This window comes from Ovis aries, chromosome 2 (genome assembly GCF_016772045.2).
Source record: "Ovis aries strain OAR_USU_Benz2616 breed Rambouillet chromosome 2, ARS-UI_Ramb_v3.0, whole genome shotgun sequence".
NCBI lineage: Eukaryota > Metazoa > Chordata > Mammalia > Artiodactyla > Bovidae > Ovis > Ovis aries.
Window position 1 is genome coordinate 132,628,402 of NC_056055.1, and position 17,327 is coordinate 132,645,728.

Here is a 17,327-nt window from a genome sequence, read left to right on the forward strand (position 1 = left end):
AAGATTTAAGCATGACTCCTTCAAGAAGATTTTCCCCACTCTCTGCCCCAATCTTATGCAAAATCAAGTAGCATCAACCTACTTCATCTGCACCCCAAGGTATTCAGTGCAGCCTTCTTTCATATCATCTAATACTCCTGCACTAATTCATTTATATAATTATCTGTCCTCATTAGACTGAGAGCTTCCTGAAGACTAGGAGCTATGACACTTATTTTTCCAGCTCCGCACTCAGTCTTCCTTCTGGCACATAACTGGTGTTTCATAAATTTTTGTGGCTTAGTGAGCAGATTTTAAAAGCACCACTTCTTACTCACCAAACTGAAACTGCTGGTTGTCCATTAGGCGAATAGATGCAGGAGCACATCTCTGTTTTAAAAAGAAAAAAATGTGATACGAAGTTAATATGACAAAGAACCTAAACAGTTAGAAAATGAAAGTCACCTTTTTGTATTTGAGATCAAGAGCTTAATTCCTAAGGATACATATGGGGAAAAAATCTTAACTTTTTCTATAATTTTATGACAACAAATAAAACATTAAATGCTTCCATAAAACATGTGGAGAGGAGAAATCTATGTATATAGTGCATACATACATACATACGTTGCCAGATCTTTATTTGCAACATCTGCTAAATGCTGAGCAAAGACCTGCGGAAACAGCTATACCTAACAGAAGAATTAGGCTTCAGAGTAGATTATTTTAAAACAAAGTAGAAAATTTATAAGACTAAAATCAAGCCTAGAGTATTACGCCATTTATGAACTATAATGTGTCATTAGACTCATATACTCTGTTAAAATGAGGAAGATGGCGGTGTTTATGTGAGGCAAACTACTTTAAAAATTTAACTGTGATGTCTTCATAGATAACTCTAGGACTTGTTCCTATTCATTTTAAATAGAAAAACTATCAATGTCCAGAATTCTTACAAAGTTACCTGGATGAGAACAGCAACAAAATCTGAAGCATAATATTATGTATCTAAGATATCTACACCAGTGTTATGTTAATCTAGACACACAGTGAAAGCTGCAGGAAAGAGAAATGACAAAGGAAATATTCATATAAATTCTGTGATGCTACGTTACCATACAAACATTAACAAGGTTTAAATTAGCTAGTTTTCCCACAGAATTAAAGTGAGCTTCACTCTAAACTTGATTTTTATATTCTATGCAACTTTTTAACATAGTTAAACTTCCACCAAGAAGCTGCTTTCAGGGACTTCCCTGGTAGTCCACTGGCTAAGACTCCATGCTCCCAATGCCTGGGGCCTGGGTTTGATCCCTGGTCAGGGAACTAGGTCCTGTATGCCACATCTAAGACCCAGTGCAGACAAACAAATAGATACATGTTTTAAAAAATTATTTAAATGAAGCTGCTCTCAGACCACAGAATTTTGACTGACAGAGTTTTTAAACATTTATCTCCTGAATAACATTTATCAATAAATTTGTATTAACACAATGTTAAAATTTATGAGAATCACTCGAAAGAACAAAATATTTATACATTAACTGTGCTATGACATTTTTGCTATTATGTGCTTTTACCTGAACAAATACTTAATGTTATAAAACCATTCATAATATATATTTTATTTTACCCAACAAAATGGTTAGATTCTTATTTTGGACATTGTATAATTTATTTGGACTTCCCCGGTGGCTCAGATGGTGAAGAATCTGCCTACCAACGCATGAGACTTCCCCTACGGCTCAAGCAGTAAAGAATTTGCCAGCAATGCAGGAGAAATAGGAGATGCAGGTTTGATCCCTGGGTTGGGAAGATCTCCTGGAGGAGGAAATGGCAACCAACTCCAGTATTCTTGCCTGGAAAATCCAATGGACTGAGGAGCCTGGTAATCTACAGTCCATGGGTCTCAAAGAGTTGGACATGATTGAGAATGCACACACACATAATTTATTTACTCACCCTTGGTAATAAAGGGATAATACAATCTATATTTTTAAAAAGTCACTGCCAAATCTAACGAACAATACCAGGTACTTTTATATACTTAGCAGAACAATAACCTATTGCCTTACATTTTATAGAATCCTATTGTGTACAAGCCACTTTCATGTCTTTATTTGATATAAGAAACAAGAAATAACCTTGTCAAAGTAGCAGAACTTGTATTACCCCCATTTTACAGATGAGAACACAAGAACCACAGGGATTAAAGACTTGCCTGAGGTTAGATGATTGTAAAAGAGTAAGGCAGAACTAGGACCAAGATATTCTGACTGCTAGATGAATAATATTTCAAATAAACCACACAGCCTCAAAAAATAAAAAATCACAGGTACACACACTTTCACACACAGAGCTTTAAAGTCATATTTGAAACAAAAATTACATGAAAACCCATTTATTTGCTATTTTGTAGTGTTGTTAAAAGTATAATATTTATAAAATAAAAATCTACAATCTGAGTACTTTCAAATCTTGGTATAAAGGTATCTTTGTAGTTGAGTTAACGCTTCCGAAAACATTACCAGTTTAACTACTGAAGGAAAATCAATTTTCCTGAAATGTTTTTTATTAAAACAGGCACATCAACTTTGAATAAAACATACAAAGCCTGAGAGACAAAATTTCTTTTCTTCATAAAAGAAACAGAATATTATTTAACATACATATTTATATGTTTGGGCTTAAGCACACCAGTAAAATGTAAAAAAGAACTCAGTTTTATTAGAAAAAAAAACTTTTAAATTCCTACCAATGACCTGTTCTACCTCTTACTGCCACCCAGATTCTATTCCACCTGTATCTATAGCAGGTATTATTAATGAAAACACCCCACACAGGCACACATGTATCAGAAAATGAAAAAAGGATTAATATATTACATTTATAGTAAACTTCTAGTGGAATTCAATCTCAAACAACTAAACTATGATATGCAGGCCTTGATGAAATCTTAGTTTGAAAAGACTAATCACAAAATACACTTTGGGGACAACTGGAATAATTGACTATTGAATTAATACTAGATGGGATTAAGAAATTACTGCTGGATTCATAATAGAGAACAAATTAGTGGTTATCAGCTGGGAGGAGGTGAAACAGAGGTGGAGAAGTGGGAGGCACAAGCTACTGGGTAAGATACGTTCAAGGCTGCACTGTACAACATGGGAAATATAGTCAATGCTTTGTAATAGCTATAATTTAAAAATTATATAGAAATTAAAAAATTATATAGAAATTAAAAAATAAAAAATACAAGGAAAAAATTACTGCTGATTTTCTTAGACATGACAAAAGAACACCTTTATTTTCAGAAGACATGCTAAAGTATTTAGAAGCCAAATGTCATAATGCAACTTAATTTCAAATGGTCAGGGAAAAATACACAAGTATATAAAACAGAGCAAAAAGTTAGTAATTTTTGCATATACTAGATGAATATACAAGCGATCACTGCACTACTCTTTCAAAGTTTCTGTATGCTTAAAATTTTCAAATTAAAAAGTTGGAAAAAATAGTACGAAACTTGCTTCAGGGTACTCGCTACATACAGCAATGGTATTCAATTATACTAAACGTGATTTTCACTTGACAGCTGAGTCATATAAACTAGTCAGTAATCCACTGTTCCTATTCATACTGAAGCAAAGTGAATGGTTACAGACTGCTGCTGCTGCTGCTGCGTCGCTTCAGTCATGTCCGACTCTGTACGAGCCCATAGACGGCAGCCCACCAGGCTCTCCCGTCCCTGGGATTCTCCAGGCAAGAACACTGGAGTGGGCTGCCATTTCCTTCTCCAATGCAGACTAATACTATCCAAAAGAATAAAAAGCTAAAGAAAGCTTTTTGAATACAGATAATAAATACTAAATTCAAGGTTTTTTTTTAATTATCAAAATCAAACCAATAGCTTTATTAAATCTCATGTTTTAACAGTGGTAAATTTTTTAAAAGTCAGTAAATAGAGTTTTTCAGTTATTGTCACAAGTAAATTCTCAAAAGCAGAGACACTCAGATTAAAACAGCAAGACTACTTTAGATTCTCTGGCAATTGATAATTTGTAAATCACTATTCTAAAACTACAAAGGAAGAAAAGTTTCTTAGAATTTTAAATTAAAACATTTTAAACCATGATATCCTAATTAAATAGAAGTCCCTGTACTCAAAAGAGCAAAACAGTATTACTATTCTTAAAGAACAACATGCAAGTTGAGTTACTATATCTGTAGTTAAGACTGGTTTGTTTCAATCGCTATACAGCTACTTTGGTAAGTTGAGAAAAACTCAAAATATCTCCTTTAAAAGTTAAAGACATCATAAATTCTGAGAATTTGAGCTCTAAGTTCATACTCATGCTGTTCAATTACACTCTGCTAGAATATTCCATAGACAGGAAAGAAGAAAAGGGGTCCTTGAGTTAAAGTGACCCCTGGTGGTAGGTGATCAGAACTAACCTGAGAGGGAATATTTTCACCAAGTAACTTTAATGATGGGCAGCCCTGGGATTTCTTTGGAAGGAATGATGCTAAAGCTGAAACTCCAGGACTTTGGCCACCTCATGCAAAGAGTGGACTCATTGGAAAAGATTCTGATGCTGGTAGGGATTAGGGGCAGGAGGAGAAGGGGACGACAGAGAGTGAGATGGCTGGATGGCATCACTGACCTGATGGACGTGAGTCTGAGTGAACGCCGGGAGTTGGTGATGGACAGGGAGGCTTGGCATGCCGCGATTCATGGGGTCGCAAAGAGTCGGACACAACTGAGCGACTGAACTGAACTGAATGATACATTCAGGGCATTTAAGGAACACTCAAATAAAAACTGATTACTTTGAGTGGAGTTAATGAAATAGCTGATTTTGTTTTCATTATGATAAATGTGCTCTGACTAAAATCTCTCATGACACCTGTTGTTGTTTTGTTCAGTCGCTAAGTTGTGTCCAGCTCTTTGTGACCCCCTAGACTGCATGCAGCATGCCAGGCTTCCCTGTCCTTCACTATCTCCTGGAGTTTGCTCAAACTCACGTCTATGACACCTGATCTGTATTTTATACTTAGTAAACAGTCTAAAAAGATACAGGAAACCCAGTATGGACTAACAAAGAAATATCAATATCTTTGTTGTACATAAGCAAAGAAGAAATAAATTACCTGACTTCAAAGCATGGGTATAAGACTGACTAAGTCCAGGTGCTGGCAACTTCTTCCCTTTAATGATGCTACAACCAGGAATTTACTTAAATATATAACTTGAAAAACAAAAAAAACAACCACTCTCATCTTATTTAACAGAATTCCCGACAACTTAAAAAGCAAACTCTTTCTCAATCTTTGGAGAAGGAAATGGCAACGCACTCCAGTACTTTTGCCTGGAGAATTCCGTGGACTGAGGAGCCTGGTAGGCAACAACCCATGGGGTCGTGAAGAGTCAGACACGACTGAGCGACTACACTTTCTTTCTTCTCAATCTAACCATTTTTTCTGAAAAATAGTCCCTATAAGAAATACATCAAAAGTTTTCTGCAGATTTTGTTTTCAAGGAACTAAGTCACATTTCTTCCTTGTCACAGGGAAAAACAGAACTTGCAGTTCAGATGAGACATTCTGTTAGAAGAGGTATCTTAGTTTACTAGTTACCAGCTAAAGATATTCAGTATTAACAAGCTTCATTTGTCTACATGATTTCTTCTAACTTCATAAACTATAAAATAAAGCACTGGTATCTAGGTTAAAAAATGAATCCTTTGAACTGAAAAGGTTTTTTCCTCCAAGGAGTAAATCAAACGTTCAGTATAGGCTCTGAAAGTGAAAGTAAAGTCGCTCAGTCATGTCTGACTCTTTGTGACCCCGTGGACTGTAGCCCTCCAGGCTCCTCCGTCCATGGGATTCTCCAGGCAAGAATAAGGGAGTGGGTTGCCGTTTCTTTCTCAAGGGGATCTTCCCAACCCAGGGACTGAACCCAGGTCTCCTGCATTGCAGGCAGACGCTTTAACCTCTGAGACACCAGGGAAGCCCAGTATAGACTCTAGAATGGCCCAAGTTCCTGAGCCTTAAAACTATTCTGGAGATAGTCTACTAATCCACACTATGTCAGAAGTTAATGCTTCAATACCAAACCCCTTGAACACAGTTACAGAAAAATTAAAGCACAGAAAATTTTATCAAATACAGAAAATTTTACCTTTGGTGACTATTACAAGACAGGAACTATGTGTGTTTAATTTACATAATGTCAACTGTACTGTGTCAGAAATAAAGTTAAAAGCATACTCTCTCAGAGAAAAACTCACAATAAAATAATTAATATCAACTTAAATAATATATTGGGAAGATTCCCTGGAAAAGGAAACGGCAATCCACTCCAGTATTCTTGCCTGAAGAATCCCATGGACAGAGGAACCTGGCGGGCTACAGTCCATGGGTCACAAAGTCGGATATGACTGAACTGACTTCACATCAACATAATCTATACAGTAATTTTTGTAAGTTCAAACAAGGATATATAAAGAAGAGAATTCTCTTAAATACAAATTCCTAGGCATAAAAGCTTAAAATGTAGACAAAATTATCTCTTCCTCTGACTAATGTATCAGAATTGACACCACAGATGAAACCAAACAATATTTAAGGCTACTGGTAAACTGGTTAGTCCTGTCAGAAATGATATACAGGCTTACAGACAGGAGTCTACATTGTAAACAACAACTCTTTTAACAAGAGAATTATCTCCTGGTTTTAAAGAATGAAACAAATACATAATAGATAGATATTTCTGCAAGATAGATATTTCCTTCCACTTAATTAAGGGAAAGGCCAAAAGTTAATGCCAAACAGTCTCCTCAGTTCAGTTCAGTTCAGTCGCTCAGTCATGTCCGACTCTTTGCGACCCCATGAACTGCAGCACACCAGGCCTCCCTGTCCATCACCAACTCCCAGAGTTCACTCAGACTCACGTCCATCGAGTTGGTGATGCCATCCAGCCATCTCATCCTCTGTCGTCCCCTTCTCCTACTGCCCCCAATCCCTCCCAGCATCAGAGTCTTTTCCAATGAGTCAACTCTTCGCATGAGGTGGCCAAAGCACTGGAGTTTCAGCTTTAGCATTGGACTGGTTGGTTCTCCTTGCAGTCGAAGGGACTCTCAAGAGTCTTCTCCAACACCACAGTTCAAAAACATCAATTCTTTGGTGCTCAGCCTTCTTCACAGTCCAACTCTCACATCCATACATGACCACTGGAAAAACCATAGCCTTGACTAGACGGACCTTAGTCAGCAAAGTAATGTCTGCTTTTGAATATGCTATCTAGGTTGGTAATAACTTTCCTTCCAAGGAGTAAGCATCTTTTAATTTCATGGCTGCAGTCACCATCTACAGTGATTTTGGAGCCCCAAAAAAGAAAAGTCTGACACTGTTTCCACTGTTTCCCCATCTATTTCCCATGAAGTGATGGGACTGGATGCCATGATCTTCGTTTTCTGAATCTTGAGCTTTAAGCCAACTTTTTCACTCTCCTCTTTCACTTTCATCAAGAGGCTTTTCAGTTCCTCTTTACTTTCTGCCATAAGGGTGGTGTCATCTGCATATCTGAGGTTATTGATATTTCTCCCAGCAATCCTGATTCTAACTTGTGTTTCTTCCAGTCCAGCGTTTCTCATGATGTACTCTGCATCTAAGTTAAATAAGCAGGTGACAATATACAGCCCTGACGCACTCCTTTTCCTATTTGGAACCAGTCTGTTGTTCCATGTCCAGTTCTAACTGTTGCTTCCTGACCTGCATACAGATTTTGGTAACTTTACATTTGCAGTTTAGCAACAGTGTAGTGATTACAGCATGTCTCATAACTATCCTCAAGTTTGATACATTTTGCTGGATCACACAGCAAAGACTCCAGTTAACCAAGCATTTTGCTAGGTTATTCGCTCTGCTTCAGAAGGACAAAAACATGACATCAAAAAAACGATTTAAAGTAACAATCTCATTTTCTATATGTAACTATCTTCCAAGAATTATCACTGAATATAAATAAGCTTTAAATGTTTTACAGTGTTAAGTGCTGAACCTAACACCTTTCAATTTATCTGAACTCCTACAGGATAAATCAAGTTGAAAACGGAACAATTCAGAATTTAACAGTCTGAAGTGTTAGAAAAGAAGGATGCATATCTTATGAAATTACAGTATAAATTCATTATAAAAAATACTATCAGTTTAAAATTGTTTAAAATAAAAGTGATGGTAGGTAGAAAATGCCACTCATCCTCAAAAGGAAAAAAAAAAAAAAAGCTGCCTTTTAATCTGTAATTCTAAAAACCTAGTTCTGATACTGAGAAATACAGTTTTCAGACGAATTCGTACTAATCAATGCACACATACACAATGTTTCCTCATAATGAAACGAATTGGTCCTCTCTCAATACCATGAGGTATGCTTAAGATTTTACTGGCAGGGGATGGAGGCGAAGACCCCAAACTTTAAAAACTGCTTTTGAACTTGTTTCAACACTCAGTGTTCCCTTCACATCTTGAAAAAAAAAAAAAAAAAAAAAAAACCCTGTCATTTTAAAACAATATTACATGACACTAATATTCTGATTAAAAAACACAACTTTCCCCCCTTGAGAGGCTACTGTAGAAATCTACTCTCTGAGAAAATCGTAAAAGCCACTTACCCATCTACTGAGTAAAGCTGGAGATTCTACTGGGCTGCCACTTATGAGGCAGAATCACATTAATCTTACACTAACTCTTCCTTTCTAGCTTCTCACAAGGCACTCAAGTACTGCAAGAGGGCAATTCCTCCCATGGACAAAGATCAGATGAGCCGACCTTAATAGAATCCTTCTGCTGCCAGTATAAAGTTGCTTAATTCATGTGATAAAAAATATACACAGAGCCCACTTTGCTATTTGTGAACAATCATGTCCACTCCTTCCCAAAAGAATTTCATCCAAAATAGTTTCCCATTTCAAATGCAACTTGCGTCTGCAAACAGTGCAGAAATGGAAATGCTATGAAATGACAGTGAGGAATTACAAGCAGCCAAGTCATTATTCAATCAAGAATTTGGCACAATCGTAAACCATGTACCATCTATTTTAATGGATCTTAGTTCTCTTGCTATCAACTGAACTTTCCAATCACAAACTGAACAACGACTAGTGCCAAAAGCTGATAATTTTCTCACTTTTTCTGTGTGAAAATACTGCTACAAGGCAGGACAGCATACAGTACTATTCTTGACACATGCAGTTCGCATACTCTATAAACTAATATAAAATGTGTGTAAACCATAATACATTTACTTATTTCCAGGAAAGGCAGATAGATATCAATGTCCCTCTATATGTGCAGTATAACAAGAGTAAAAATGCAGGTTCCCCAAATAGTGGAGTATCTCCAAATCCCACTGACTACTTTCAGCCAATGTTTCATTCATAAGAGCAATATTTGAGAATGAAATATCTATCTAGGCTTTTCAATCAGTTTCAAGTAAGGCAAGCTATCCAGTTACATAGTATTTTTGTCTCTAAAAATTGCTATTACTAATTATACAGAACAAAATTATTAAAACTTTAGAGTGGAAAGAACATTTCAATCAACCATCACCTTTATTTATCCCGAGATAGATATATATACATATATCCAATATAGTTTTCTGTAGTGAATTTAGATTATGGTCATATTGTGAATATCCAAGCAATTTTTTTTTAAGAGCAATTTTTATTGACTTACTCAGTTCAGTTCAGTCGCTCAGTCATGTCCTACTCTTTGCGATCCCAAAAATCGCAGCACGCCAGGCCTCCCTGTCCATCACCATCTCCCGGAGTTCACTCAGACTCACGTCCATCGAGTCAGTGATGCCATCCAGCCATCTCATCCTCTGTTGTTCCCTTCTCCTCCTGCCCCTAATCCCTCCCAGCATCAGAGTCTTTTCCAATGAGTCAACTCTTTGCATGAGGTGGCTGAAGTACTGGAGTTTCAGCTTTAGCATCATTTCTTCCAAAGAAATCCCAGGGCTGATCTCCTTCAGAATGGACTGGTTGGATCTCCTTGCAGTCCAAGGGACTCTCAAGAGTCTTCTCCAACACCACAGTTCAAAAGCGTCAATTCTTTGGCATTCAGCCTTCTTCACAGTCCAACTCTCACATCCATACATGACCACAGGATAAACCATAGCCTTGACTAGACAGACCTTAGTTGGCAAAGTAGTGTCTCTGCTTTTGATGAAGAAAAACCTCACCACCTGCCTTTTATTAGCCCAAATGGCTCTTATCTGTTACTTTCTATCAGGAGCATATTAAATTATAACAAAAACTGCATCAAGTGGCACCAACTATTTATGTTTAATTAACTTCCAATTTTAGTGAAATTAAAAGTTCAGGAATTTGACAAATTTGTACACCATTTCTCATTAATGAAACCTAAGACAGAATTACATTTGAGTATTTGTAATATGGAAAAGCAATAGAGCATTCAAGCATAAAATATATCTACTTGTATTCCAAAGATCATACAAGAACACTTCAAGTCTATTAAATCTGTGTTCTGCAGAGTGGAGACATTGTGAGGGGTGGAGCTGGCCAACATAGATGGAGTGTAACCTCATTAAAATCTTTTATTGAAAACACAAACAAATTCGACTAATTTCATAAATTCTATAATTATTTTTAAAAATCTAATTTGGCATTCATAGTTACTTTACTAAAAAAAAATGGAGGCAACAGGCAACAATGGTCAGTTAAAAACGTTATCACTGAAAATCTGAATGAGAGAGACAATATAAACTGTATCTTTAATAATAAAGCTCTTCTTGGAGAGGATATAGTCAAGCTTGACTAAGATGAAAAGTAAATATAAATAAAAGTACTTAACACAAAGAATAAACTATCGTACAAAGTAAAAAATTAGAATCAAAAAAATCTCACTAAGGAAGATTTGAAATTAATCAGAAAATATAATCTATTTATGGAAAACATTTTATTTTATTTTGATTTTAAATGGTGAATTTATGGTTCTTTTCTTAAAAATAAAGAAAAAAAAAAAAAAACCTCCTAGATTCCTATTCTTCTAGGTATGAATTCACAAGCAAAAAAACCATAAGGCTCTTTAAGTACTTCTTTTGCTTCTTAATACCTGCTGCTGCTGAGTCGCTTCAGTCATGTCCGACTCTGTGAGACCCCACAGATGGCAGCCCACCAGGCTCCCCCGTCCCTGTGATTCTCCAGGCAAGAACAGTGGAGTGGGTTGCCATTTCCTTCTCCAATGCATGAAAGTGAAAACTGAAAGTGAAGTCGCTCATTCATGTCCGACTCCTAGCGACCCCATGGACTGCAGCCTACCAGGCTCCTCTGTCCATGGGATTTTCCAGGCAAGAGTACTGGAGGGGGGTGCCATTGCCTTCTCCATCTTAATACCTGGGGTATCTTAAATTTAAAGATGGCCTTGGCCTTTAAGTGATGGAAGGTTTTAGCGACAAGTTATCACAACATAGAACTTTACTGCTCAGTGCTCAAATATTTATTCTTAAACTTGTTTCCACTCCTCTACTCGATAATTTCACTTATAATAAATATTATTGCCATCTCATTATTTTAGTAAACATAGCATAATATTTACATATTTTAGCTCTCTGACCACAACATAATATCCTTGAAGTCTGAATGAATTAGGAGCTCTTATGTAAGTATTTCAACAACATTCACCTCTGCGTTAACATCACCAAAGTAACCCACTACAAGTTCAAGAATGTTCACCCCAAGAGTACACACTTTTAAAACTCTCCTTTCACCTAAGGGTAAGATAACCAACATCAAGCGGCCTATGGCTAAATCTTGATGAGAGAAGAAGAAATCCAACGACAAGCAACTGAAGCTACCTGGGATTATAAAAATTACCCAAGTCAACTGTTAGATTAGGTGATCACACTGTTGGACTTTTTAAAGTGGGAAATTCCAAGAATGACTGTCTTAGAAGGCATGATTGAGTGAATGGAAAAAGAACAGTGGCAATGGCAAATATGTGGGGAAATATAACATTTCTTAACTTATTTTACTTCTTTTAAACATTAATAGTGGTTTGGTTCTCTTGGGATGATAGGAAGGTAAGGCCCAGTACCATATGAAGTCCACAATGAATATGGAGCACTTGCCAGATACTACCCCTTGTCCTCATCAGATCCTCCCTCCAACCTATGCTGGATGCCAGGAAGCTGACCTATATATATATCTCTCTCTCTCTCTCACATGAGAGCTCCCTTGCACTCAAAATTCAAGTGGGTATAGCTGATGGGAAGTATTAAAGAATTATATGAGTTCAGAGAAAGCAAGAAGAGGCTGGACCTTCTCCCTGCTAGGAAATGTTGAAATTAGATTTTTTCACAAATCATTATAGCTCAAACCATTAACCAAATATCTAAAGAAATGCAAGAATTTCCAAAATAATACACACAACTAAACACAGAAATAAAATTACTTGGCATCATTTACTCTTTTTAAAACAATATATTCCTTGACAATATATTCCTTTTTTCAAAAAAGGAGAAAGTGGGAATTATTCTTAGCTTATATCTAAATATGTTATATTCCTATATACTATACTATGTTACTTAATTTAAGATACAGCTTAGGTAATATTATAAACAAGTAAGGCCTAGCAGCAGTACATTCTAAGAACTGATGCAGTTTAATTACTTATATTTAATTACTATATTTTGGGGCCATTGATATTCAGCCATTTATTTTAATTTCAATAAATATCTTAATTTAAGAAAAATGCAATATTACTTCAATTAATCACAAAATATCTTACCCAAAAATAACCTGAGAAAATATTCAATAAAAGGCAGAATCATTTGAAGCTGTCAACCCAGGTACATACCTTACCTTGGCTTAAAATCAAATAGCATTCTTTACATAAAGAAATAGGTGTATAATTACTGAAAGAAATAGCAACTGAACTGAAAGGAATGATTTTACAACATCACCTTTCCATACAGAACTGGGTAAAAAACCACAAATATAACACCACTAAACATGAAGACTATATGTGACATATCAAAGTCAATTGTGCAATAGAATTTATAAAATATAAATGTATATGAGTGGGGTTTTGTTTTTGTTTTTACCTGTTTTGCAATTTCTCTTAAACAGGCTACTCCTTGTTCAAAATTAGGGAAAGCTACTGAGCCATACTTTTGGTATTCAGGAATTGGTCTGATTTTTATTGTAGCTTCTGTTATCACACCAAGAGTTCCTGAAAAAGAAGGGGGAATATCCAATATATCACATGCCAATTTTCTAAATCATATTTCAAATTATTTTATCTATTTATTCTAATAATTTATTCTATTACTCATATTTAAATCTATTTAATCTATTCTATGTGGGGAATAATGGCTACTCAAGTCTTCCTAGAAAAACAACTAAGCAAACTTTATAATTTCTTAAAAGAGGTCTTGGAATACATTTTTCTTAGTTATGTATAAATATTTTAAAACATTTTAAGGCACCCTTTCTCCAAGAAGGTTAATTTTAAATAGTTTTTAAAGTATAACAACCTGTTAAAAATTTTTTTTTTAATGTTAAAAGCAACAGGTCTGCATACCTCATATGCATTCAAACGAAGGTATATTTTGATATTTGAGCCTATTTTTATTATGACAATTTAGTGGGGCAAAAAGAACCTAATTTGAGAATTTAAGATGACATTTTCTATGTCATTTAAGATAACAGAAGAAATTACACTATCACACTTTGCCTTTTTTTCCTAAGAATTCATAAAAAGAAAAGACAAACACAGTATTCAGATGTCCTAAGAAGAAACAAACAAAAACCCAAATATTTCAGAGACAAAAGAGTTATCAGTTATCATAAATAGCTAGCACAAGAGGACCATTAATGAAACAGATGTCCTTTTCTCTATCACACAGAGGAGTGGAGGTCAAATCAGAGAGGAAAAAAACAAGTTAAATGGAACTATATGACTTAAACATCTATGCTAAAATATTTGAAGAACCATGGTTAAAAATAATGTATTCAAAAAGCCAAGCTTTTCAAATCAGTGCTTTCTAATGTACAAATGATATAAATTATTCCTAATAGTATTAAGTAAATTCTCTGAGAATCATTAAACAAACAAAAGGGAAATCTGAAATTGTAGAACTTAATTATAACACTAGAAATGTTAAAAATATCACAAAAACAATGATTCCAATAAATTTATAATATACCTAAAATATCAATACGTAATACAAGATTAAAAACTACTATGAATCCACAAAAAGTAAACTAGATTATACCACATTATGCTTGTCACACATACAAATGATTTCCTACTCAGACAGCAAATACAAACCTATTTTGATTTGTAAATCACAACAGCTCTGCAAGATTGGCCTGTTTAGTACCTGAATTAAACATAGATATGAGCTCACTTTTATGTGGAATCTAATAAAAATAAACAATAAACATACAGCAAACTTATAGAAAAAGATGTGAGATTTATGGTTACCAAGGGCAGAGGAAGGAAGAATTGAAGTGGTCAAAAGATACAAAGTTCCAGTTATAAGATAAATAAGTATCAGGGATGTAATGTACAACATAAGGACCACAGCTAACACTGCTGGAAAGTTGTTAAGAAAGTAGATCCTCAGAGTTATCACCAGGACAAGGTTTTTTTCCCCCTTTTCTTTTTATTGTATCTATATGGGATGATGGATGTTAACTAAACCTACTATGGTAATCATTTCACAGTACATGTAAATCAAACCATCATGCTGTGCACTTTAAACTTATACAGTGATACATGTCAATTACTGTTCAGTGAAACCAGGGGGAACAGTGGGAAGAACCTCTCCTAAGCTCAGAGAAAATCTCAAACACTAACCCTAGGAACTATCCCTTCTAAGGGATACATTTTAAATGGGTAAATTTTGTAAAATTTAAACGGGTAAAGTGTGTAAATTCTATCTCAATAAAACAAAGGAAACTTCAGAATTACTTTTTTAATCAAGGAGCTATGTACATGTAATTTCTTACTCAAAAAGTTTACACACACACATATAAAACATTAGCAAACTTTCTTTAAAATTCTAATTTTACATCAAAATTCTAAGGTATTAGGTAAGGAGTGACCATGCCCTAAATTTCTGTACAGCCGTATTGCCTAGTATGTATAGTAGGTACTCTAAAGCAGTAAAACCCACTGTAACACTAAGGCTAAAAAATAAAAATTAGTAAAATGAGACTTTGCACTGTTGCAAGATTAATGAAATGACCAAGGCATGTCTGTGCAACTATTTAGCTATGAGTTCTGCAGCAGGAGGTGGGGGTTGAGGGGGTCCCCACTTTAAAAGAAAACTCCATCCAAGTCCCAAATGCACTCTGACTCAGGGCAGTTCTTCCACACAGATCTATATTCAAATTAATCCAATCATAAAAGTTTATATATAAATTCACTTCATCAAAAGGCTCATTTCTGTTAGGCTTATTGATTATTTTATTGAGCTTTATTATTTATTGATTCTTTTGCTCTGGGAATTTTATGTCAGTGGAGTGATATAAAACTATTTAAGATTATCTATCACTTGATTATTTGCACATTATACTAATATTTTATACCCACTTTATATAATTGTAAACAACTCCATAGCAAAGTGACATCATAGACGTCATTCACTTTTTTTTTCAATAAAAATATGCTACTGTAAATTTTAAGAATTTCCTGCTTTACTGTTTCAAATATAATGTTCTTAAGAAAACTGAAAGCTTCAACTACTATCTAATAAAAATGCGAGTATTTGCTTGAAGTAAATAAAATCTTTCATAATTTGAAAATATACCTTCAGATGACTTCAGGACTGAGAAAAATGGTAGTCATTTGATTCTGAATCTACTCCTCCCCACCATCAACATGAAAATCAATAAGGAAAACAAAGAAAACCACACAGGACAGACACTTTAGGATTAAAAGGAGACAAAATATACTATGACCTTCAAATTATTCGTAAGTATAGATAAAAAGCAAAAATTCCAATAGACCTTTTACAATCTTCCAGCTGCTACAAGTAGAAAGTAAGGGGTAAGTAGTGGTAGTTGAGGAGGGCTAGAAGACTCAAGAAAGACTCCTTAAGAAAGACTCTTTAAGACTCCTTGAGAAACAATAAAAGCAGCAGAGGACTTAAAGGAGGCAGACACAAAATCAACCCCAGGAAGAAAAAGTGCAACAATAAACCCGAAATACTATATATATATCTTGGTAATCTAATCCATAACCCCGGCTCTCCATAACCCTGGAGGGGTTTGAAGATGGAATCAGAACTGATACCCTTGGAGAAGTAGGGGAAGTATTTTCAATGAAGCATCAACCTAGAGTAGTGTAGTACTCCTTGGAGACAAGGTAGTGAAGAGAAAGACTAAAATTAGGAGAAAAATTAAAGATCTGAAAGAAATAAAAAACACAAGACATATCATGGCTCCCCCCACCAAAAACGCCACCATTCATGAAGCAAACAGCACAAAAGAGAGTATAAGTGACAGGACAGAACACTCAAACTAGGAACCCTTTCCAAGCAGTAAACAGAAACAGAAAAAAAGGAAACCAAATCCAAATAAAACTACTACAGAAGGTCAGAAAATGCAAATAAAAGCTTTTCCACTGATGAAAAGCACCCCCCCACCGTGCCCGACAAAACAAACAATGATCCTGGACAAAACCATAACACAACTTTTCAAACTCAATTCAATATTGTCAAACAAGCATTTGAGGATATGAAAAAAAAAACTTGAATTAGAAATATAAACACGGGAGGGGGGTTCATGTTTGGGAATGCATGTAAGAATTAAAGATTTTAAAATTTAAAAAATAAAAAACTTAAAAAATTTTTAAAAAAATAGAAATATAAACACTAAAAACATGAATGGACAGAAAACAAGAAGAAATGAAATGAAAGATGACCAAACTCAGGGAAGAAACAGAACAACAACAAAAATGAAGACTTGGTTACAAGGAGGAGAAACAATAGATTCAAATGAAAACAGAGGGCATTGAAGAAAAGCAAGAAAATAATCAAGTGAATGCAAATGATATTAAGAAAGAAGTTGAGGGAAACAGTTTGAGAAATCATGGCTGAAATGGCAAACAAGCAAATAGACAAACATATAATTGGTATCCCTGCAAAAGAAAAATCAAAACAGTGCAGGGAAGGGGGAAATGTGCTCCAAAATCCTACTACTCAACACTACAGTCCCCAAAAAACCTTACAGAAATAAAAGAAGACCAGCATATACACACAGAAAGGGTCCCCTGGATACCAGAGCAAAAGTAAAATAAACTTTAATGGAAAA

The 17,327-nt window shown here is 35.1% G+C and overlaps 1 protein-coding gene across 7 annotated transcripts in view; it reads right to left on the bottom strand.

The window, feature by feature from the left end:
* AGPS (alkylglycerone phosphate synthase) overlaps positions 1-17,327 on the bottom strand; it is a 133,574-nt gene that overhangs the window by 46,766 nt on the left and 69,481 nt on the right. For all 7 annotated transcript variants that reach the window (XM_060409730.1, XM_060409731.1, XM_027964810.3 and 4 more), the window contains 2 exons: positions 13,109-13,236; positions 318-369 (listed from right to left, as the gene is read on the bottom strand). In XM_060409730.1, coding sequence (XP_060265713.1) covers positions 318-369; positions 13,109-13,236 — 180 coding nt within the window. The remainder of the gene's footprint in view (positions 1-317; positions 370-13,108; positions 13,237-17,327) is intronic.